This window comes from Lepidochelys olivacea (genome assembly GCF_965140295.1).
Source record: "Lepidochelys olivacea isolate rLepOli2 genome assembly, chromosome: 6".
Taxonomy (NCBI): Eukaryota; Metazoa; Chordata; order Testudines; family Cheloniidae; genus Lepidochelys; species Lepidochelys olivacea.
The window spans coordinates 25106114-25131169 of NC_140416.1; the positions used below are offsets into that span (position 1 = coordinate 25106114).

Consider the following 25056-nt stretch of genomic DNA (forward strand, 5'->3'; position numbering starts at 1 on the left):
GGAGCCGCGGACGGTCACAGATCTAGGATCCCGAGCTGCACGCCCCGGAGTCGCTCCTCCGGCACCATGTTGTCCAGCCGAACGGAGGGAGCCCGCAGGGGACTGTCCTTCGACTCCATGAACTCCAGCTTCGAGGAGAACCAGCTGAATAACGAGGTAGGGGAGCCCTGGGGCGGCACGTGGGGATCAGCCCTGGACACCTATCTCCCCCCCACCCACCTTCAGGCAGCCGCTCCAGGCTGGTGGGTTCAGGCTGATCTCAGCTCGTTGGGAGAGCCCAGTGGCGTTTGGCGACCGCTTAGTTGACTCTTGTGGCCTATTAAATATCCCCAAAGTATCCTAACGGCATCGGGAGGATGTTTGTGGTTCAGTAACCTCTAGTGAGAGCTTCTGCTTTGCTTCCCTGCTGGCAATGTCAGTGTTTTGTCTTTCCTGTTTTCTGGGCAATTCGTAAAACTCAGATCTCAAAGGGACAGATGAGATCTAATGCAGTCCAGCTAGACCAGTGGTTCTCAGCCAGGGGTACGGGTACCCCTGGGGGGTACTCAGAGGTTTTCCTGGGGGTACATCAACTCATCTAGATATTTACCTACTTTTACAACAGGCTACATAAAAAAAGCACTAGTGAAGTCAGTACAAACTAAAATGTCATACAATGACTTGTTCATACTGCTTTATAGACTGTGCACTGATATGTAAGTGCAATATTTATATTCCCATTGATTTATTGTAGAATTATATGGTGGAAATGAGACAGTCTGCAATTTTCAGTACTAGTGACACTTCCATATTGTATGTCTGATTTTGTAAGCAAGTAATTTTTAAGTGAGGTGAAACTTGGGGGTAACACAAGACAAATCAGACTCCTGGAGGGGGTAGTCTGGAAAGATTGAGAGCCGCTGAGCTAGGCCATCAAACTGTCTTTCTGCAGTATGATCACATTTGAAGAAACCTATAAACCCTGTGTATGATTGAAACCACTTCCAGCCAGGGGGCGATGCACCACCCCAGCACCTCTATTTCCAGCACCTATGCTCTCATGCTACGAAAATACCGCATAAGTCTCCTGATGTTTGGAACTACCATGAGCAAAAGGTGAGCTGGGCTGTCCATCTTAAGAGTGCATAGGGGACTTATTGGAGCCAGCACTGGGAGGGCTGGCTTAGGAGGTAATAGGAGATTTACCTCTGCTGAACCTGCCCTTGATGTAAGTAGTTTGAACAACCCTTCCTTGAGATCTGGAGCAGATTAGGAAAGGCAGAGGCTCCATATTAGTTCAGCACTAACATCTGCCCTTCATGAACCAGATCTGAATAAATTAGGCAGCTCTGCTCTAGAGCCATCTAGCCCCTTTTTCCACCACACCAGGGACAGGATCAGCCGTGTCCCACACCCAGTTGACATTTGGCATGAGGTGGGCAAGCCTATCTAAAGCTAGACAAGACGCATCAGTTTAAAGCAGCGGTTTTCAACCTGTCCCAATACATCAGAGGAAAGTTTGGGGGTACCACTGCTCTCTACCCATAAAGTCTAACATGAGTGTGTTCCCCGGCCACCTGCTCCTGGCCCCTCTCTGGGGTTGCAAGAGCCTCAGCTTCAGAGCTCATGCATGGAAAGCATAAGGGGATAGGATAGTGCCTTGTCTTGGGATTCATAAACATAAAAGGCCTGTTTGCACCCCAAACAGTCAGTTTCACAGCCGTTTCATTAGGGATTAGAGATGTCTCCCCACGGGTATAACATGAAGCCAATGAATTCTTGAGCCTGATTTTCAGTCGTTTGGAATAAACGACCTGCTGACATTTTACTTCCTAATGGGATTAAGACAAACACCCTGGGGGCATTTAATAACTCCCCATTTAATCTTAGCAGTGCCTGGGTCCCGCTCTATCTGCACAGTCACCTACAAGATTAAGGTGGATTTCGCTGAGCCCTTTTCAGCCCCACTGAGAAACTCTATGGGCCTGTGAATTACACAAAGTGGCTATGGCCCACTGGACTAAATTGTGAGCTCGGGATTACCTTTCTAATGTTAAGACTGCTGAAAACATGGGGAACCCCCCACTCCATCTTCTTGTTTGCCAGCAGTTCTGCCATTGCTCTCAGGGTATTTTCATTTTTAGAAAAAGGAATCTGGAATTCTTGAATTTTTGGTCCAGATTCTGATCTCAGATACACACCAGTGTAAATGCTCAGTAACTCCACTGATGTCAGTGGAGTTACTCCAGATTTATGCTAGTGTACCTGAAATTGGAACAGGACCTGTTATTGCAAATTGTGCTTGTGTCTGAATAGGAAGGAAAACATTTAGCTATGCAAGTAACATTCAGAAACATGAGCAAATGAAATACAGGTAGCATAGAAGTTACTTTTGGCTATGTGAATGTGTGAGAAAGAGAGAGATCTGTTTCAGGAGGGGAAGAAGAAGAAGAAAGGGGGAAAAAAACCCTAAACAAGAGTAACTTGTTTTAAAATGTGTCTGAGCATAGCGGATGAAACAGGCAGTTATCTGGGCAACGTCTGATTGCCCTTAAGGGTATTATTCAGTATTCAAATGAGGCTGAAACTTTATTCCATTACTATCAGAAACAATAGCTTTTCCATGTCCAACAGATATTTCAGGAAGCCAAAGTAACCAAAATATGAATTGTATTGCAGAAGCTGGCCAGCGATGATATTTTGTTTTCCAGAATTAGGTCACATGAAAATTTTAAGCAAGGGTCCAATACCTTCCCTATCAGGTTGCATCCAATAATGGTCACCCAAAAGAACATTCCTTCATGCCTATTTAATAACAAACATGTTTAAAGGAAACTGAGGAAGTAACCTGCAAATCAATACTAATCGAGGGGAGGATTAAAACATTAATTGCCCATCAAGTTATATTCTCACGTAAATTTGTCTGCCTAAATTACTGTAGGCCCCCCAAACACGGCTTTATAATGGAAATGCTGCCAGACCCTTAGTTTTACTTATGTTAGTGATATTATTGTGATATGAAAAATACAACTGGGCGGGATCATGTACTCCTACTGCACTCAATAGCAAAAGGCTCATCGACTTAAATGGGGGCAGAATTGTCCCCCTCTAACGTTCCCAGTTTACACTGTAGCCAAGTATGAATCTTATTTTTCCTTTAAATGCATGTTTAAGGAGAGCTTAAACCTGCTCAAAGCCACACAGATTCTAAGGCGCAATAGGTAACTCAATCAGCAGTAATTTACATTCACTATTCTATTTTAACAGGGTTTTTTCTCATCATTTCAGCTGTACAGTTAAAGGCTTAAAAAGATGGTTATAATTTAGAAGACTATATTTAGATCTGTTTACACCCCAGTCTCGCACCCCAAAAGTAAATTAATAAGACAAAAACCCTACCCCAAGAAGGGATTTTACCTGAAAAGGGAGAAGTGCTGGAGATTCAATGAAGTCTAGTGGGGACTTTACTATGATTTTTTATTTTACATAGAAGGCACTCAGATACTACAGTGATGGACAGCAGTATAAAATTCTCAGATGGATGGACGTTGAGTGTGCATTTTCATTGAGATTTAAGTCCTATCAAAGGCTAATTGTTTAATAGATCACTGTTACTACATTATTAGATAAAGAAAATAACAATGAATTGGGGGAAAAAGTACCATTTTACATTTTCAAAATACCTTTTTCTTGCCTTCTGGCTCATATTCTGTGTAGAGACTGGCAGGTAGAGCAAAGAGAAGCATTTTTAAAATATGTATTCTAGTTAAATTATAAACTATTAAAATCAGTTGTTGCAACTATGTTACCATATTTTAATCAATAATTCATGCAGAGATTGGTTATGGTTTGTACCTTAACAGGAATAGTCTTAAAACACGAGGCCCAATCCTGCTCTGCTGACGCCAGAGGCAACAGAACAGGATCGGGTCCCATGTTGTCTGCTAGTTTTCTCTAGAATTGTGACCCAGTTTTGCAAGGTGATGTGTCCTCAACAGACCTCCCACTGAGCTGATTTTAATGGGAGCTGAGGCTGCTCATCATATCCCAGTTCCCATTAAAGGGCTCAGCACCTTGCACGATTGGGCCCATAATTCACAAAGGTGACCACCTGCATAGGAATTTTTTTTAATGGGGGTTTCTACCTTCTTTTGCCTCTTAATGAGGTGTAAAAAGGCTTGACAAATTATATTTTTAAAAGTATTTGTTCTGACTTTTTTGGTTTTTTACTGTAGAAGTACAAGGAATGTCAAGTCTAGTCTTCACTGGAGGACTTGGGTTTTTTTGGCTATTTATTGTGAGGTCCTTCCCCCCCTCTCCATTCCTGATTGAATTACATGGCTAGAGGGTTATGCAGGTTTTTACTTTCTGCTCTGAAAACTGAACATTTTATATTTAACCTAAGTGTTACTGTAAAAAAAAATATGTATATATATTAGCTTTCTCTCACTTCCCATTCCCTGCAAAGGAGTGCACAGATGCTAAGAGGAAAAGAAAAAGTGACTGACCAGGCAGAGGTGAATAGGCGGTGCAAGGAAGAACTGGAATGCTTGTGGTGTAGAATAGCTATTCTCTTCTATGCTACCATTTTGTTTCTGTCCTGGGGTTGCAGCAAAATGGTGGCTGCATTTACTCAGACCTCCTTCGCCATCCCTTTTTTTGTTCATTCTGTACAACATTATTATTGGAAGTCAGTGGTCACCACTGGCTTTTTCATCACGCAACGTATGCATACAGAAGAATCTGTATTCTAGAGATCTGTGAATTTTTAGTATTCCAATTTCTCTTCTCTTCTCCCCCCACCCGCCCCAGTTTTGCAAGATGGAGACACTCTTCAGAAAGTACCCATTACAATATAATACATTCTTTTCCTATGCTTTCTATATCCCAGTCATATTATGCTTTGTATGCTACATAAATTGATCCTAAATATGACATTGTTGTAACTAGGTCAATATGAAAAGAGAAAGTATTAGTGTTCATTTGTAATTACAGTTTGTGGTCAATTGCACATCTTACAATATCGTTTATAACTATGTCGAATTTCAGAATAAGGTGGTGCATTACACTGTATAAAATGATTTTGCTGTCTGACAGCTTTCGCTCTCAGACAATGCCATCCCACTCTGTGTATCCACAATACAGACCCATATTCTTCACTTCTAACTTCAACTGTAGTGTTGCTGGTGAAGGATGTGGTCTGAAAATGGAAATGTGGGCCTCTGTGTTTGAGAATACCATGTTAATGCATGTGAAAGGTTATTAAATTTTCCTGTCTGTGCAGTATATGATACTACTCCCCAAACACCATAACTTGAACAGGTCCCTTTATGGATCTGATCCAGATCTCACTGAAGTTAATTGAAAGAGTGAAATTGCCATCCGAGGACTCTGGATTAGACTCTCTGGTCCAATTTCAGCAAAGGACCTAAGCATGTGCTTAAGCCCCAGTGACTTGAATGCACATTCTTGAGTGTTACGTCGAATCAGACTATGGGTATGTCTACATGACAAGTGCTACTGTGGCACAACTGCAGCTATGCTGCTATAGTGCTGTAGTGTAGACACTTACTACAGAGATGAAGGGTTTTTTTCCATCACTGTAGTAAATCCACGCCCTCAAGAGGCTGTAGCAATTCTTCCATTGACGTAGTGGTCTCTATAGTGAGGGTTAGGTCAAACTACATCTTCACAGCCCTGAATAATGCAGCATGATTGATCTACATTTTAGATGTAGACAAGGCTTGAGTGCTGAAGTCTACACCATTATTCAAAATCAACATTCGTCATATAGTAAAGAATCTTTAGTGGCGCCCAGGGGCCTGATCCGAAGCCCCTTGAAGTAAATGGGAATACTTCCATTGAGTTCAGTGGGCTTTGAATCAGTTCCTAGCAAAGGGGATAACACCTGCATGCTCCAAACTAATGCATATAATTATGAAAAATAACCCAGTTAATTGTTTTCTGCTCATATGCAGCTTGGCTTTCTCTGATAGAGTACCCATTACTTTCTCTGTAACCTAGAACTCTAGCTTCTCTAAATATATGTACCTGCTTCTGTTCTTTTTCAGTACTCACTCTTTGGGAAACACAAATCCTAACGGCTTTGCCCTGATCCAATCCCACCCTTCTGCTTGTGGCCTAGCATAAATCCTGATTCTACTAGAGTCATTCATTCCAATTTTCCTAATCTTATCATTTGAAAAGGCCATCTGTGTGCAGATGAGGTAGTCCACTTGAAGCAATGTGTGCCAAAATTAGCTGGGGCAAGTCCAACGTATGTCAAATATAGATGATCCACCCATAAAAAAGAAAAGGAGTACTTGTGGCACCTTAGAGACTAACCAATTTATTTGAGCATGAGCTTTCGTGAGCTACAGCTCACTTCATCGGATGCATACCGTGGAAACTGCAGCAGACTTTATATATACACAGAGAATATGAAACAATACCTCCTCCCACCCCACTGTCCTGCTGGTAATAGCTTATCTAAAGTGATCATCAGGTGGGCCATTTCCAGCACAAATCCAGGTTTTCTCACCCTCCACCCCCCCCACACAAATTCACTCTCCTGCTGGTGATAGCCCATCCTTCATCAGGTGGGCCATTTCCAGCACAAATCTAGGTTTTCTCACCCTCCACCCCCCCACACAAATTCACTCTCCTGAATGGCCCACCTGATGATCACTTTAGATAAGCTATTACCAGCAGGACAGTGGGGTGGGAGGAGGTATTGTTTCATATTCTCTGTGTATATATAAAGTCTGCTGCAGTTTCCACGGTATGCATCCGATGAAGTGAGCTGTAGCTCACGAAAGCTCATGCTCAAATAAATTGGTTAGTCTCTAAGGTGCCACAAGTACTCCTTTTCTTTTTGCGAATACAGACTAACACGGCTGTTACTCTGAAACCCATAAAAAAGTTTACTTTGCCAGAAGTGATAATGGGATGCTATTTATAGATCATATGAGCTTGTTTTCTGTCTAGAGGTGGTGTCTGTTCCTGGATCTTTTTTAATCCATCTTGAAATAAGCATTCTCATCTTGTTTTCAGCAAAATGTCAAATATTTTGCCACTTCAAGCAACCTGCTTAATGTACCATCACTTAATACACAACATTCCTTAATTTACCATCAGAGAAAGGGAAATGAAGCAAAGCAGGAGCTACAAATGGGATGGGGGAAGAAGGCAGAGGGGGAATAAAGACATTTGAAGATCAAAATGTCATGCCAATTGATATATCTGAAAGCTTTATACATAAAACTTGCCAGAGACTAAACTGATCAGAGATTGTTCTGAGACTTACATGTCAGAGCATGATTCTGATAGTTATTTTAAAGCATATAGCAAGGAATTCTGAGAAGAAATTATATGGCTTTATTAATCAGATTATACCTAAGTTCCTAGTTAAGGGATTTTATTCAACATATAATTCTGGTTCCTTTAGGTTTTTGTCTGGTTCCTTTGTAAAAGTAGTCGCTTATGTCCAAACAGCAATTCTGACTCAGGGATACAGAATGGAGAGGAACTCCCAGTGCTAGGATATTAGGACTTAATGCTGCTCCCGTTGAAGTCAATGAGAGTCCTTCCATTTGTTAAAAAAAAGAAAAGGAGTACTTGTGGCACCTTAGAGACTAACCAATTTATTTGAGCATGAGCTTTCGTGAGCTACAGCTCACTTCATCGGATGCATACCGTGGAAACTGCAGCAGACTTTATATATACACAGAGAATATGAAACAATACCTCCTCCCACCCCACTGTCCTGCTGGTAATAGCTTATCTAAAGTGATCATCAGGTGGGCCATTTCCAGCACAAATCCAGGGTGAGAAAACCTGGATTTGTGCTGGAAATGGCCCACCTGATGATCACTTTAGATAAGCTATTACCAGCAGGACAGTGGGGTGGGAGGAGGTATTGTTTCATATTCTCTGTGTATATATAAAGTCTGCTGCAGTTTCCACGGTATGCATCCGATGAAGTGAGCTGTAGCTCACGAAAGCTCATGCTCAAATAAATTGGTTAGTCTCTAAGGTGCCACAAGTACTCCTTTTCTTTTTTCGAATACAGACTAACACGGCTGTTACTCTGAAACCTTCCATTTGTTGACTCCAATGGATTTTGGATGAGGCACTCTAGCTTTTCAAGTTTGTACTTAACCCCTAGAAAGTATCACGCTAACCCTTATTACTTCTGTGAATCATTTATTTTTAATTATAAACTATACTTTTATGAAATATATGCATTGCATCCTGCTGAAGAACTACCAAAGACCTCCCAAAAGGGTCCACATTAATTTTTTTTAAACCCTATATTAATCCCCAGTTCTGTGAAGACTTGTATATGTTCCTATCTGTATGCATGTGAATGTATATAATGATTTGAATGGCACCTTATATTTGCAATTGCTCCATCAAAATGTGATATTCCTGCACGGAGAGCTGTAGCATATAAACTGCACAGGAGTCTTTATAGCTTATTATTATTTAACAAATCTATATTTTCTTATTTGCTTTTAGTTAAATAAGTCGAATTACACAATGGTTGAAGACAATAAAGAGAACAAAGACAATTCAGCTGAAAGAGGTAGAGCGGCTGTTATTTTTTCCTTAAAGAATGAAGTTGGAGGACTTGTAAAAGCATTAAAACTCTTTCAGGTATGTAGTCCTCACATTTCTACAGCTTTTTATTTTTTTTAATGTAAGTGTCATTTTGGCACCCAGCATAATTTATTTCCCTTAGTAAGAAAAGACCCATAATAAACTCTGAATGCAACATTGTGCTTGCAAAATTAGAGGCTGCGTTGATACCCCTCAAAAACGGGGCCCTGTCTCCTGCTCCCACTGAAGTCCAGAGAGTTTTGTCTTTAATAGGAGAAGGATCAGTACGCTTGGCCTTTTAGAAGGGATGGATCTGAAATAATAACCCCCCTGATCAGAATACTCCAGATCTGAACTCTACTGCAGCTCCCCATTTCTATGATAGGATGAATCAAAACCCCACATCTGCAATGTTTCAAAGGTTGGGAAGTTCAGCTCTGAACTCTGTGGCTTCAGCCTATGGGTACTGCTTGCTGTGTTTTCCCCTGAGTATGCTCCTCTTTGTGACAACTATCCTACATATGAAGGAAGACTGAATTAACTCTTTTCCGGATCACCAATGTCATTCCTTTATCAATGGAAGAAGTTGTATTACCATTGAGCAAGATGAGATACCCCAGGCTTTGAGCATACCGTCTATACAGCACACTGAACCATTGGGGAGTAAGTGGGTTAATACTGCTCTCCAATGTGTCCTTGCATAATATTACTACTAAGAGAGGCCTATTCATTCATTTTATGAAACATTGTTAAGAAATATTCTTTCAGATAAAACAAAAGTTAATGATACTATTGAAAAATTATCATTTTCACTTTTTTTTTATTTTTAAGAGTAACAAACATTTGTTGACTTGATTGGCAGACAGTGATTTATAGTGACTCAACTGCTAATCAACTATACTAGTTAATTAACCTGCAGATTTTACGCTTTCATTAGCCAGTGGAAGGTTTGCTAGAATAAGGACTATGGGATTTGGTTCACTTTATTATGCCGCTCTGTGCTTAAAAATTTTAAATAAAATGTATTTTACTACAGTTATAAATTATAATGGTATAGATTTGATGAGTCAAACAATGAAATCATGGAGAGAGTCCTCAATAAGAGACAAGAAGTGAAGTATATATTAGCACAAATCAATATGGCTTCATGCCTGGAAGGTTGACGGTAGTTGCAGTTTTGAACTGAGACAGCTAGTGGATAAATTTAGAGAGGACAGGAAATATATTCACATGATGTTCATTGTTCTGGAAAAGGCTTTTAACAGAGTTCCAGGATAAAATGATACCAGAACTTTATGTGCAGCATGTTCAAGCCACGTATATATGTGCAACAGCAATAGTCAGAATTTCTAGGGGTGAAACAGACAAGCTATTGGTGAAGGTGGTGGGAGTGAATCAGGGATCAGCACTGAGCCCTTTCTTGTTTATCCTTCTCTTGGATACCCTTACAAAGAACATGCAGAAGGAGGCACCTTGGTGCACATTGTTTGCAGACAATATCATTCGACACAGTGAGGAGCAAGTTAGTATAGAAGAGGAACTTGATAAATGGAAGGATGTGTTGGAGAGACATGGGCTCAAAATAATCAGAGGAAAAACAGAGTATATGGTATGGAACTTCAATAATGTGAACACTGAAGAATTATCATTGAAACTAGATGGGTAGACAATACTGAAAACACAAAGTTTCAAGTATTTGGGGTCCAGAATCCAGGGAAATGGTGGACAAAATTAGAGATAGGATAATAAATGCTTAGCTCCAATGGAGAGAGATAAATGGTGTAGTATGTGACAGGAAGATACTAGTAAGATTAAAAGGGAAAGTATACAAAAACAGTGGTCCATCCAGTTTTAATGTATGGCACTGGGCACCAAAGAAGAAACATGAGCAAATGATCTGTTCCACAGAATGTGAATGTGGAGATGAATGAGTGGTGTAAGCAAGAAAGACTGCATGAGGAATGTGTATGTTAGAGACATGCTCGAAATAACACCCATAAATGAAAAAATGAAGGAGTGCAGGCTCAGACTGTTTGGTAAAGCAAAGTCCCGACAACTACATGGGGAAGAGAATCCAACAGATCAAGGCTGAAGGAAAAAGGCAAAGGCTGACTGAAGAAGGAGTGGTTTGTTGGAAAGAAGGAAAAGGAAGGAAGACATTTTAACATGTGGGGTGATAGAGAGAGAGAGGACCCCATTTGATGGGATTAATGCAAGAAGAGGAAGACATTTCTACCATACTTCTAAATTAAAATTGAGGAAATAAAAGCACCCCTCTTTCATTTTCTATGACATGGGGAATTTTTTTTTTAAAACAACCATTCCTTATCTTTTTTTTAATAAGCAAGCTGCTATTAATAGGTCTGTTTACCTAAAGAGACTTCACAGAGATAATGTTAAGCAGTAGAATATTGGCTTGGCAAGCAGTGCAGATTATCTAATCAACCTGGCTTAAAACATTTTTCTTATAAATAGGAGAAACATGTGAATCTGATGCACATCGAGTCCCGAAAGTCAAGGCGAAGAAATTCAGAGTTTGAGATCTTTGTGGACTGTGATAGTAACATGGAACAACTGAATGAGATCTTCCACCTGCTAAAATCCCACGTCAATATTGTATCCATGAACCCCACAGATAATGTCACTGTGCAGGAGGATGGTAAGTATGGAGGGATGTTCTAGCAAAACTACACATGTGGAAGAGGATATTGTGCTACTTTCTAATGAGTCAGTTTTCAATCCTTTTATGTCAGGTATTTGGGAACTAATAAAACAAGGAAATAGGGTGAAACAAAAGGTATGTTCCATTGAAAGCTATAAGATGAAATGCTCAGATTGTGAGTTGGCATACCTTCATTGAAATCAGTGGGGCTATGTTATTCACACCAGCTCAGGATATGGTCCATCACTTCAGTCAGTGCAAGGTATCCCTTCCTACACTTCACACTCTGTAGAGATCCATCTTGTGCTCCCCCAGTGGAGATGGTTCCATGTTCTATTCTCTGTGTAGAGATTCTCTCTGGTGCTCTTCCTCCCAGGCAGAGATACACACCTTATGAATCCCTTCTTGCTCCAGAGGATGCCCCTCTTGTTTCCTTCTGACTTCCTTTCCCACATCAGGATGGTGAGCCTGGATTAGTGCTGGGCTCATACAAACCAGGAAAATGCTTTAAAATATCAATGAAAGAGTCTTTTTATTTTCTGGTTCCGATGTTCAGGGGAGGTGAGATCCACCCCAGAGTGCAGGTTGCAGAGGACACCCTCATCCTCTTAATTGCCTCTTGAGTTCACTTGTTGCTGCCATAGCTAAACTTGAAACAGGCATTTCCTCTTTTAACCCACTGATTTTATTAATGACTTTGTGGATTTCATTGTAACAGAACTGCTGCAGTTTCCTTACATAGGGTTTGGGAAGCTGCAGATTGGGTGAACTGAGACCCTGCCCCTGCTGAGCTCTGCGTAGGCCAGCACTTTGACTGAGGGCCTGGCTGAGGGACAGGCGGGTGGCCAGTGGGTCCAGGACTACAGAGATGCAGTGGTCACGGCAGCCCTCCACATTTAGGTTTGTACACACTGTTCTGAGCCAGGAACTGGAGTGATGGCCACAGCAGGGGGGTCCTGTGTAACTCCCTCACACAGGGCATGATTCTCTACCACGCTGCATCCTGGGTGCAAGATGGGTGTAAAATGCTGTCATTCTGATTTGATGGAGCTTTCCACCTATTTTGCACTCATGTTGCACTGGTTGAAATGATTGCGTGAATTTCAGGGCAACCGGAGTATCAGACTTCTAGTCTTTGCTCAGTTGTATATTACTACACAAGGTGCAGGGCAATGGAGAATAAGGCTTGTAGCTTCCCTGGACAACACCCATTTACTCTGGCTTTATATAGGGGCAGGAGCTGAACATAGCCCAGCTGACAGGGGAACAAAGGCTCTCTTGGGCTAAGCAAAGCCGAGTCTGTAATAAACAATGACATGTCCCTTTAAGGCTGCAGGGCTACTGTAGCTGAGAACCCCAGACTCAGTCAGAAAAGCTATTAACATTGATGAGCACTTCTTTCTCCTTATTAGGGAGGCAGTGTGGTTCAGTGGTCTGGGCTCTACAGTAGGACATGGGAGACCTGGGTTCTATTCCCACTCTGCTGTGAAAATCACTTCACTGCCTCTGTTTCTCTTTCCACCCTTTGTCTGTCTCTTCTAAAGCTCTGTAGGGCAGGGACTATCTCTTACTAGTGTTTGTACAGCACATAACACAACGTGCTGAGCTGGGGCCTGGAAGGTGCTCCTGTAATACAAATAACAGCGAGAGAAAAACCATTTAAGCTCCAGGCCTTTCGTTAACCATTTTCTCCCCCTATTTTTATGACTTAATGCTCTTTAAATAGAGTGTTTTAGTGACACAGGAGGAAGTGTTAGATGTTGTGCTGGTGCCAGATAGGCAGAAGACACCGCCATCCTCTCAATAGCCTCTTGAGTTCACTTGTAGCTGCCATAGCTAAAGCTGAAACAGGCATTTCCTCTTTTAACCCACTGGATTTTATTAATAACTTTGTGGATTTCATGCATTCCTTAGACATGGAGAATACCCCCTGGTTTCCTAAGAAGATCTCAGATTTGGATAAATGTGCGAACCGTGTTCTGATGTATGGGTCTGAATTGGATGCTGACCATCCAGTAAGTAGCTTCCCTGCTATTTGTAACAATGAGTGAAGACAGATCAGTTTTTGCCCTATAAGAGTGGCTTTGTGGTTTTGACTGTGTCACTCTGGGACTTATTCCTGGTGCCCTTGCTCAGGCATGGCTCTCATTGACCTCAGTTCTGCAAGCTTTAAATGGAGTCTTGCCTGTGTAGCAACTGCAGGGTTAGGTCCTGAATACTCAGACAAAAGGAATGCTGTTTTGAACTAGATTTATTTTTCCCCTAAAGTAATGACACCCTAGTTTTTCCCCACCCCTCCCCAAATAAAGAAAACAAATTGAAAGGGTATAATTTCTAATATTCAGAGCAATCAATTAAATAACCAATTTAGTGTAATGCTTTGAAAAAGGAATCCTTATCTACAGAATATACTTAAATCAAGAGTTATGTGCATGAAGTTGCTGATCTCTGTTTTAAATTGGGGGATTTATTTATTTCATAGACTAACAACCGCTAACAGTCTCCTATTTTGACCATTTATTTTCCCAGGACATGCTTTTACAATAGTGTTTTCTTTGTTAATAAGCTTATTTATTACAGAGATGGAAATGTGTATTACTTTTTCTCCACACATAGGGTTTCAAAGACAATGTTTATCGTAAGAGGCGAAAGTATTTTGCAGACCTAGCTATGAACTACAAACAGTAAGTATGACTCTTTGCAAAACAAGTCTCTTGCTTTGGAATAATGAGGTGGATAAAATAAGTAGTTCTCATTCACCAGGCCAGATCTCCAGGCCTAGCTGAACTGTGTTTGGTATAGGAACCAGGGTGGGAGGAATAGAAAGGTTGATCAAAGCCACCTTACTATTCCCAGGATTTCAGATAGGTCTGAGTATCAAACTATAATTTAAAGCTAGCTATTTATGCCGTCTAGAGTGGTCGCAATGGGATGGCTCCACCAGCTGGGAATAATTGGACTGTAGTGATTTCTGACTTAACCCTCTCTCACTTATGGTCACTCCTCCATCTTGCCTAGGAAAACACACTGTAACTGAGAGAGTGGGGAACACATGCTGTAGAGCTGGCTATACCAGCTTCATGATTACCCTATTAGGGCAGATCTCTATCACCTTTGTGCCACCGGAGTGGGGCAAAGATGTTGAGGTCAGAATCTAGCCTGCTGACTGATAACTATAAATGAAGCAAGAAAATAATCATTATTCTAGTTTCTTGTTCAAAATAGTGCAGTGTCTGGTTCATAATAGGGCATTAGCTACAGTGGTTTAGAAGTGCACAGTGAAATGAAACTGAAAAGGGCCTTGTGGTATTTAGGACCCCACAGTGGGCTCTCCTTGAGTCAGATACATTAATGACTTAAGTGCTATAATTTGACTCTGAGCATACTTTTTATGTTGTTCCCTATCTGGGTTTAGATGTCAACCCCCTCCACTGGGAATGACACAGAAATGTTATAAACCTGTAATCACAGCAGCATACACTAATGCAGGGGTTCTCAAACGGGATCGCGAGGGTATTACATGTGGGGTTGCAAGCTGTCAGTCTCCACCCCAAACCCCGCTTTGCCTCCAGCATTTATAATGATGTTAAATGTATAAAAAGGTGTTTTTAATTTATAAGGGGGATCGCACTCGGAGACTTCCTATGTGAAAGGGGTCACCAGTACAAACGTTTGAGAACTACTGCACTAATGGAATCAGCAAGCACCGCATAAATCCAATAGTCTGCAACATTATTGTGTTGATACAGTTATCTTTGGGAGGTTAATTTCTATCATGTTTGTTAGTCAGGCCCTGAAATCACTATTGGTAAAATCATGACACAGCATTCCGATTACCCTCAATGGGTTTTGACTCAAGTCCTCACAATAGTCCAGTTTAATCAAGATCCAGAAGGCTAATGTGAGGTGATAGGTTAGGTTTAATACATTCTGACAGATACTCATGGTTTTTCTAGAAAAGCATGATTTTCACATGGCAAATGAACATTTAGATGCTTAGATTTATCATGATGATAACTGAGCTCATTATTTTTCCTTTCCTTTCCTTTCCTTTCCTTTCCTTTCCTTTCCTTTCCTTTCCTTTCCTTTCCTTTCCTTTCCTTTCCTTTCCTTTCCTTTCCTTTCAAGAAATTGAAAAGGTAATGAAGACTAGTAATATACAGGTTGAGGAAAAATTTTACATTCTTAGGTCCTGATCCTGCAAAGTCTTATGCAAGGGTTGAACTTTTTACTCCCAATGTTAAACACATATGGAACTCTTTGCAAGGTGTGGGCCTGAGTCCCTGAGCCAATTCCACTGACGTCAGTGGAAAGATTCCCATTGATTGACTTCAGTGGGAGTTGGATCAAACCCGTAGAGCGTAAGCTCTTCAGAGCAGAGACCACATCTAATCTTCCTGTGTATTTATAAATTATCTAATGCAACAGAGCCCTGATCCTGACTGGATGTTACAGCAACATAAATGTTAAATAATAACAGTACTAGGTAAATGAGTCATCCATTTCCAGAGCTATCCATTCTGAGCCATGACATCCTTTCTTTCTCCTTTCATTATAGTGGTGAGCCAATCCCCAAGATTGAATTCACTGAGGAGGAGATCAAGACTTGGGGCACTGTATTCAGAGAGCTCAACAAACTCTACCCAACTCATGCCTGCAGAGAGTACCTTAAAAACTTACCCTTACTCACCAAATACTGTGGGTACCGAGAAGACAATATCCCCCAGCTGGAAGATGTATCGCGCTTCCTGAAAGGTAATGTGCTAATTTCTCTGCTATACCAATGGGAGTTAAACACCTAGGTGCTTTTGAAAATCTCCCTTGATGCCTATCTGCATGTTTAGGCATCTATAAACCTTTAAAAAGCTGCCCCTCTGTCATCTGTGAATCACAGCCACTAGAGGGTGACATGCTCTCTCTCTCTCTTCATATTGGCACTACAAATTATAAGCAGTATTTAGCTACTAGATGGTGACTTCAGCAAGTACTATAATCCAATCAATATGGGGCAGGGGTGCACATGTACATCGTGGGAAGACAGACAAACATCGTGTAACATTATAGAGATATGAATATTACATTTTTCTGTTGCATGCATTTTAAGGGACCTCTTATGCCCAGTATATACTTTTTTGTGATTAAAACAATACCCTGGGTATTATCTTGTTCCTGTGCCACATAACACTTTAAAAATAAAAGGACTGTATACAGCCACTGATGTCAGTGGAAGTTTTGTGTGGGGATCACATGATGTACATGACCTGCATGCTGTACATTTGAAAAGCACAGGGTCCATTTTTAAAATAAATATCTGCCCTAAGAAGAGATCCTCTCTCCAAAAGAGAGAGGTGGTGGGTTTCCCATCACATGAAGTCCTTAAATCGAGACTGGATGTCTCTAGCTCAGTCAGAAGTTACAGACTTGATGCAGGAGTCATTTGGAGAAATTCTATGGTCTATGTTGTCCAGGAGCTCAGATTAGATTATCATAATGGTCCTTCCTGGCCTTAAAAGGTTTGAATCTATGAAAGCGAGTGCTCTGTAGTTCTGAACACAATACAATGAATCAAAGGAGAAATAGAAAGGAATCATTACACAATGAGACCACATGCTATACTGACATGGACTGCAAGCAATGCTAACCGAATCATGAATAATACACGAGTAAATCATAAAGGCAAACAGCAACCCTTTTGACATTTTCACCCCTCTCCCTTATGGTCCTTTATTACAGCTTTCCCTCTCCCCACCATTTTTATATATGTGGTATTATTGTTTTATATAATAGTGAAATCTGTGGGCAAGGCCAGCACTAAAGTGACTGCTGGAGTTTGTGAATGAGATGATTAGGCATTATCTTGGTAATTTTCAAATGTGGGAATTTTGATCATGGCTCATCTTTAGTTTTCCTCCTTGTCCTTGAGCAAAGCCATGCTGTGGTACCTAACCCAGAAGTAAGAGGAGAAACACAGTTTTGAACATCCTACAATTCTACACCACATTGACCTATGATTTATCTATTGCTTTTCAGAGCGCACAGGTTTCACCATCCGTCCAGTTGCCGGATATTTGTCACCCAGAGATTTCTTGGCAGGCTTAGCATTCAGAGTTTTTCACTGCACTCAGTATGTTAGGCACAGCTCGGACCCTCTCTACACCCCAGAGCCGTAAGTTGTTTTATTTCTGGGGAGAAGTCAAATATGTGCAAAAAACCTGTTGTTTATAGACAAAGTTTTTAAATCTGGGTGCCTGAAGTTTAGGCTCCTACATCCATATTCAGGCATCTGGGTAAGAATGGCCTGATTTTTCAAAGATACTGAGTGTCTGCATCTCTCATTGCCTTTAATGAGATTTTTGGATGCACAGCACTTCTGAAAACCAGGCAACTCCTTTCTTATGTATGGTATTTTCAAAAGCGCCCAGTGTTGGCCTAACATTGCTCCTCTTGCTCAATGATAAAACTCTCACTGACTTAAATGGAAGCAGAGTTAGGCCAACATTAAGCAATTTTGAAAATCTCACCCTAGGCTCCTAAATATGGGTTTAGGAGCTTAACTTTGGGCATCCAGATTTGAAAATTTGGGCCTAAGTATTTTTTGTAGAGTTAATATGATGCAATCTAATACGAGAAATTTTTTTTTCTGTCATTTTGAGATTAAATCATTTTTCAGTGTTACAAAGAGTTTTCTTCGGAGACCATTGTATTCGTTGGATGGTGCTGCTTTTTCACTCCCTCAGCAAGAAAGAGCATAATCTCACAGCTTCTGCTTTGTTTCTTTTTCAGTGATACTTGTCATGAACTCCTGGGTCATGTCCCACTCTTGGCTGAACCCAGTTTTGCTCAGTTCTCCCAGGAAATTGGCCTGGCATCGCTTGGGGCATCAGATGAGGCTGTTCAAAAACTGGCAACAGTGAGTAGTATCTCAGTCTTTGGTGGTGATAATCCCACTTGCATTGCTCTCAGCATTTTACAGGGCTGATCCCACTCCCCTTGAAGTAGGTGGGAGATTTATCATTCATTATCAGCAGAAGCAAATCATTCACTGTATTGTCTGTTTCACTAGTTCGAAACTTTTTCTGTTCTGTAACTCCATAATAGAACAGAAGTGATATGAACTGAATGATATTCTCCATCTAGCCATAAAATAAGTGTCTCTGGGTATCATAACTTCCAGATTGAGAACCAATGGTCTGGTTCTTCTAAATCCAAGCCCTTTTACCTCTGGGATGAATTCCCACAATAATCTATTTCTTTATCCTTTAGAGTTAACCCAAAGGAAATATAGTTGTCATAGGATGCAATTGATTGTGTATCTTTACAATTTAGTAGTGAGAGGGTTTTCCCCTCAACAAATTAAAAATATATATATAGTGGGTGCCCCATGTCCAAAGTCTTCTGGATGTTTTGAAAGAAATTTTAAGAGGGAAAAAATAATTATAATAAACCGAGACAATGGGTGGATTTTTCAAAAGCACTCAGCTCTGGCCTATCTTTGCTCCCATTGCCTTCTATGGGAGCAGAATCAGACCAATACTGCTAAGCACTTCTGAACTCTCCCCTCCCCCAAATATACCTACACAAATCTCCAAGGCCAGCAAACTGAAATAAACATAAACTCCTTCAGACAACAGAACTAAAGAGAAAACAGGGAGCTTTGCTCTTTTTCATGCTCCTCTGGCTGACCTCATTATTTATCAGTTTTTAAAAAATTCGGTCGCTTCCAGTGCTTCTATTAAGCTGTCTCATGACAATTTCAACTGGATGGTTCAATGCATTTGTGTGGCAGGACTAGAGCTCAGACTAGATTCTGCTGAGATCAAAAGTCTCTGTGATAAAGGTGAGCCTAGGGTGTGGAATAGTAGCAGTAAACTCACTGGTCAGAACTGTCCAGCTCAGTGGTTCTTAACCTTTCTCATTCTGGGCCCCCTTCCACTTAGCAAAATGGGAAAAGCAGGGTAATTGTGACCCTCTGACATTTGCTCAAGACTCTATTAGGGGTTGTTACACCCAGCTTGATAACCCTTGGTCTAGTTTGCTTGACTTACAAAATTTGCTGCACTGATAGTTGCATCTGTGTTGAAGACAGTTCCCCCCCCCCCACACTCCATTTCAATTCTTTTTTGTTTTCCTTCTGTATCAGTGCTACTTCTTCACCGTGGAGTTTGGTTTGTGTAAGCAAGAGGGACAGCTAAGAGTCTATGGGGCTGGTTTACTTTCTTCCATCAGTGAGCTCAAGGTAAGAAGATGAAAACATCCTCCCTTTATTTGCCCTCTTTGTTCTCACCTGATTTTTGTGGTAGTTTATTCAAAATATTGGGTGGAGTGAGTAGCTATGGCCAATGGCCCATTTCAAAACTGTGAACTGAAGCATCATATCTTTGGGAAGCATTTCTTCTGGAAGCTCCTAGAGCCAGATTTTAAAAGACATTTAAAGGTATTGATTTCAATGGGAGTTTGTACCTAAATACCTTTAAAAAACTGGCTCCTAGAGACCTCTAGGGATGATTCTGGTTAAGTGAAAAAGCATGGAACTAATAATTGGAAATTGTGTCTTTTGGTGTGTGCTGAGCCCTATTGCTCTCAGTAGTTTTAGATGGAGATGAATGTGCCCTGCATTTCTTAGAATCAGGTCAAAAGTAGATGTGTTTTAAGCATAAGGCTCGGCTTGTCAGACCAGATTCAGATACTGTTGTTCTCATTGAGTAGCCTCTTGCTACATTTGCAGTCACGTTGGCTTCAGAGTTCAAGTATGCTGACTTGCTCACATAACAAGATACTACTCCTGTAAGTAAGGGGGGCAGAATGTGGCTCTTTAAGCATAGCCAGTTTCCTAAGGGTTAGCTGGTACTAATCTGCAGACACAACTCTTAAGAGCTGATGTGCTACAGAGATTTCATTTATGGCATCATTTTGTCCTCTTCAACACGCTGTTTCTATCCTCCGTTTTCTCCTGTGGACTATTTTGGTGCTGATACTACTCTGACATGTGCTAATGTTAATATATTTGCTTCAATGCTTTATCTATTATCCAGCATGCTCTCTCTGGCAATGCCAAAGTCAAGCCCTTTGATCCTAAGGTGACCTGCAAGCAAGAATGCATCATCACAACTTTCCAGGAAGTCTACTTTGTTTCTGAAAGTTTTGAAGAAGCAAAGGAAAAGATGAGGTACAGTCTGTTGAATCTCGGTTATTACCTAAACCAGATTTATTCTGATGTGTGTGCACCAGCAAAAATTTCCTTTAATTTTTATTATCATGCTCTAATTTTAGCTTCCACTTGGTTGAAAAGCTGCTGTTCAATATTTCCTCTCTCTCCCCTGTATTATTATAATTATTTTATTGTTATTTTATTATGTCAATTGATGTGGTATCTGAGCACATCACACATAACAGAAAACATCAGTCTATAAATGCCCACAAAGGAGAGCAATGTTAACCCCGTCCCCGTTACCTATCCATCTCATGGGAAAGAAATCTGAGAAAGAGGAAAAATAAAAGACAAAGCTTTGGTTTAGAGACATCTGGCAAAGGTAGGGCCATAAAGATGATCTTTGCATCATGCTATGAAGGCAAACTGACCTGAGGTCTGATGGACTAACTTTCAGTGTCTGGAAGCCTCCACTGAGAATGGGTGCACCATCCTGGCCCTGCCAGCAAAAGCATCTCTGCTGATCTCAGCTCTCACAATGGGGTGGAATTCTCCCCTGTGTAGAGGGACAGACAAGGCCAAAGCACTCCTTGAGTTCCATTTTGAGGGTTTAAGGAGGGCGGGGGGGAATCAGATGTGCATAAGGTTTCTGTTGGCTCTGTGCACAAAGAAGAATTTTGCGCAGTGGGACATGAGAAAAGAAATGGTTTCTAAAGTAGCTAAGTCCCGAACCACATAGGCATTAACAGATTAAAAACAACAGCTTGAACTAGACCTAGAAACAGATGGGGTAATTTAGTGTAGTGCGGCGCACAGGTGTAACATGCTTAGACTCTACACCGCTACGTATGGGTTGGGAAGTGTGAATCCCAGTTTGTGTACATGTACCCACGCTAGCTCTGCTTGAGCTAGCAACCAAAAATAGCAGTGCATCTGTGACGGCATGAGGGGTGGCTTGGGCTAGCTACCTGAGCAAGTGCCTGGGAGCAGGGTGGGATTGTACTCGGGGCGGCTAGCCCGAGCAGCTCCCTGTGCTGCCACAGATCCACTGCTGTCGATAGGTGCTAGCCTGAGCAGAGCTCGTGCAGGTATGTCTATGTGAGCTGAGAATCAGACCGCCCAGCTCAAAGGCAGATGTATGCACTGACCCATTCCAATCAGCTGCACCTGCTGCAGGTTTTGAACTTTGGCTGCTCTTGCCCCAGACCATGAGGGTGAGTTCACCCGTCAATGTGAGAAGGAGGATCCTATAAAAGAAACACATTAATGGTTTAAACTGTTGGCTCATGATGAAAGAAATATCTGCTCTAAACAGCAGGTAAAACGCTGCTTTCAGTTACACTAGTATAAATCTACAGTAAATCAGTTGATGTCAAAGGACCTGATTCTGATCTCCCTTACACTGGTTTTATGAAAGTGTCATGCCATTAACTTCAATGGAATTATTCCGAACCAATGCAGTAAACAGTAATATCAGTGCAGAATGTAGCCCATAACTTTCTCCTGTGACATACAGCAGAGACAAAGTAGATGAGTTATTGAAGATCTAGTTTTAGCAAGCCCACTAGATAGGGCGCTGGACTGGGACTCTGGAGACTTGAGTTCAATTTCTGGCTCTGCCACTGACCTTCTGAATGACCGTGGACAAGTCACTTCTCTGCTGTGTGCCTCAGTTTCCCCATCTGTAAAATGGGGATAAGAATGCTGACCTCCTTTGTAAAGTGCTTTTAAATCTGATAAACGTTATATCAGTATTATATATATCTCTATATATCTATATAGACAAAGCTAGGAATTATGAAGAAGAAAAAGTGGTTTAGCAAATGGGTTACTGATGCTGACTTCCTTGTGGAATTCATGCCAAGCTCCCTTAGACAAAGAGCGATGACTGGCTCAGGGACACATCTGGCTTTTTGTTGATTTAATTTGAAACACTGTCTCTCTTTTTTGTTTGTTTGTTTGTTTGTTTGTTTGAACAGAGAGTTTGCAAAAACAATCAAGCGCCAGTTTGGAGTAAAGTACAACCCATATACGCAAAGTGTGCAGATCCTGAAAGACACCAAGAGCATCGCAAGTGTGGTGAATGAGCTGCGTCATGAACTGGACATTGTCAGCGATGCCCTCAACAAGATGGGCAAGCAGCTGGGCATCTAACTCGGCCAATCCTCAGCACTTTGCACTTAGCAATTCTCTTTTTTCTGTCCTGTTCTAGGCATGAAGATACCTGTTAGGTGCTATACATAGAAACCTCCTCTCTAATAACAGAAGAATGAATGACTAGTTGGGATAGTTACTTTAACTTGCATGTTTCTCTACTTAACACCCTTTGCCCTTACAAAATGTTTACGTGACCCCTCCAATCCGCCCCACTCCATAAACCAATCAGGAAAGAAATGGGCTGCATTCATCCTTGAGAAGCTGGTGTACAAATACAGAAATCACCATATTGGATCAGAACAGAGGTCTGTCTAGTCCAATATCCTGTTTGTGACAGTGGCTAGGCTCAGCTACTTTAGAAAAAGGTGCAGGAAACCCTGTGGTAGACAGCTATGGGATAATTTACCCCCTGGAAAAGCTTTTCCTCCTACCCTCCACTAGTAAGAGGTTGGTTTATGACCAACCCTGGACCAGGGCCTCCAGTTCCTCAAAGTTCATCAGGAGAAAATTGCAGTGGTACAGGCCTTCCCCCGAAGAAGGGGATCTGTACTGATCTGGGAAATGATGTGATTGGGAGATGTACTGATTCTGAACATCCTCACTGGGTGGCAACCTCTGTTTGCAACATAAAGCTGCTGAATGAAATCCTGACTCCACTGAAGTCAATGGGAATTTTGCCATTGACTTTAATGGGGCCAGAATTTTACCTGTTGTCCCGGGAGTAGCATTTGAGGGAGGCCAGTATTGGTAACACCACCTTCCCTCTGCCTTGGGGAATGAATCCCACCAAGGTCATGGCAAGCCATGCTGGTGCAGGGAGCTGTAGTTTACACCTCTCTAATTCAGCTGGGGAGAATGTAGACCTGTGTCTAAAAGCATTTTGAAATGGCATTTCAGTATCCACAATAGTCTTACAAAGGTGATGGAGCCCAGTTCTTAAATAGCCACTGTCTAGTATTAGTTTATAGGGAAAACAAAAGTCCCTCTGATTACTCATTCGCATCATTGACCTTTCAAGATGCATTGTGATATGTCCCAATTCTTTTCTGTAGGGCCTGATCCTGAGGGGCACTGAGCACCCTGAATACCCATTGAGGCCAATGGGAATTGAGGGAGATGTTTTTTGGCAGGATGAGGCCCTAAATCTTTGTAGCTCAGAGGTGTGTTCAAAGATCCTGTAATGAAAAAGAAATCTAAATAGAATTCTGCTGATGTGGGAAGCAGAGTCATGTGGAACTGGCAACGTGAAGCAGTAGTGAACTCTCCAGTTTTGTGAATGCTCAAGCATTGTGGATGTTTGCACTTAGTCACCCAGGGATAGTTTCTGCTCACTCTTAGAAGCTGCTCACTCTTAGAAATTAACGTCTGTAGATTAAATAAATACATTAAAAGGATATTATCAATTTTAGTAGGAAATCTGTGAAAGGCAGGGCAGACTTTTTAGCATGCTAAGAATTGAACCTTCACTACTCCAGGTGATAGGGGAATGTAGCTGTAAATATCTGTATATTCACTGGAATAATGGGATAAAATCATGGCCATATTGACGTCAATGGCAAAACTCCCATTGATTTGAATATAGCTAGGATTTCATCCCTGGATTCCTAAAAACAGGGTGTAAGTGAGACTTAAATATTGCAAATGTTCATTCTGGCCCTCTGCATAGTGGTGAATTTTACCCCAATAGACCATATGGGCCACATACATATTGAACATCTTAAAATATGCTATATTAAGAGAGACCTAATTTAAAATATTTTTTTCCTTTTAAAATCAAATCTGGATGACTTTTTTTAAACATTTAGGAAAGTCAGACCATATTTTTGATAAAAATTCATTTGACTTCTTAAATTACACTTTAAAATAACCTTTGGGAACCTCATGTTTTTAGAGAAGAATCTATTCAGTTTAAACAAGTGATAAGTGTGGATCTGTTTTGTCTGCTTATGTAGTATTGGTTAGTGTTAAGATATTATTTGCTAAAAGTATTGGATTTTTATATTTTCAAATTATAATCAGAAGATTGTAATAAGTGTTACTTCAAATCTTAAATCTGTATTATGTACAAATTTCAATAGGAACAATTGGACCTATTAAATTTCTGCTAGATTTAATAATTCTAGTGTTTTATGACGGGGGAATTCTATCTGTATTATATGATGCAAAGATAGGAAAACGCTAAGTTAACATGTTTCAAGTGATGTCTTTTCAGGTTATAACCACATTTATATTTGGTTTTACCATATCCAAACCTGCTGGCTATGTAAAACAGTAATATAAATTTAAGTTTTTTTTAAATATTGTGGATGCTTTAAATGATTAAAAATTGCTGAATTGTTAGCATGAAATTCAATGTAAAAACAAAAATCCCTAACTCTACAGCCAAGCAATAAACATGACTACTTGTGATTTATGGATTTACCTCTTTAATGGAACAATTCTGTTATTCTGGATGCAGTCTTGCCTGCAGATAACACATATATGACTCCCACTGACGTCACAGGGATTT

At 40.9% G+C, this 25056-nt stretch overlaps 1 protein-coding gene across 2 annotated transcripts; it reads left to right on the plus strand.

The window, feature by feature from the left end:
- TPH1 (tryptophan hydroxylase 1) lies at positions 1 to 24862 on the plus strand. Of its 2 annotated transcripts, none has more exons than XM_084630046.1 (11): positions 1 to 156; positions 8500 to 8637; positions 11056 to 11239; positions 13157 to 13257; positions 13859 to 13926; positions 15801 to 15997; positions 17273 to 17408; positions 18026 to 18152; positions 19383 to 19478; positions 20275 to 20408; positions 22370 to 24861. In XM_084630046.1, the coding sequence occupies exons 1-11, from the start codon at positions 67 to 69 to the stop codon at positions 22542 to 22544; spliced, it is 1446 nt and encodes a 481-aa protein (XP_084486172.1). In that variant the 5' UTR covers positions 1 to 66; the 3' UTR covers positions 22545 to 24861. The 2 variants fall into 2 exon arrangements, with proteins under 2 accessions (XP_084486172.1, XP_084486173.1); XM_084630047.1 differs by lacking the exon at positions 1 to 156 and adding an exon at positions 979 to 1095 and having other exon boundaries at positions 22370 to 24862.
- The last annotated feature ends 194 nt before the right edge of the window (positions 24863 to 25056 follow it).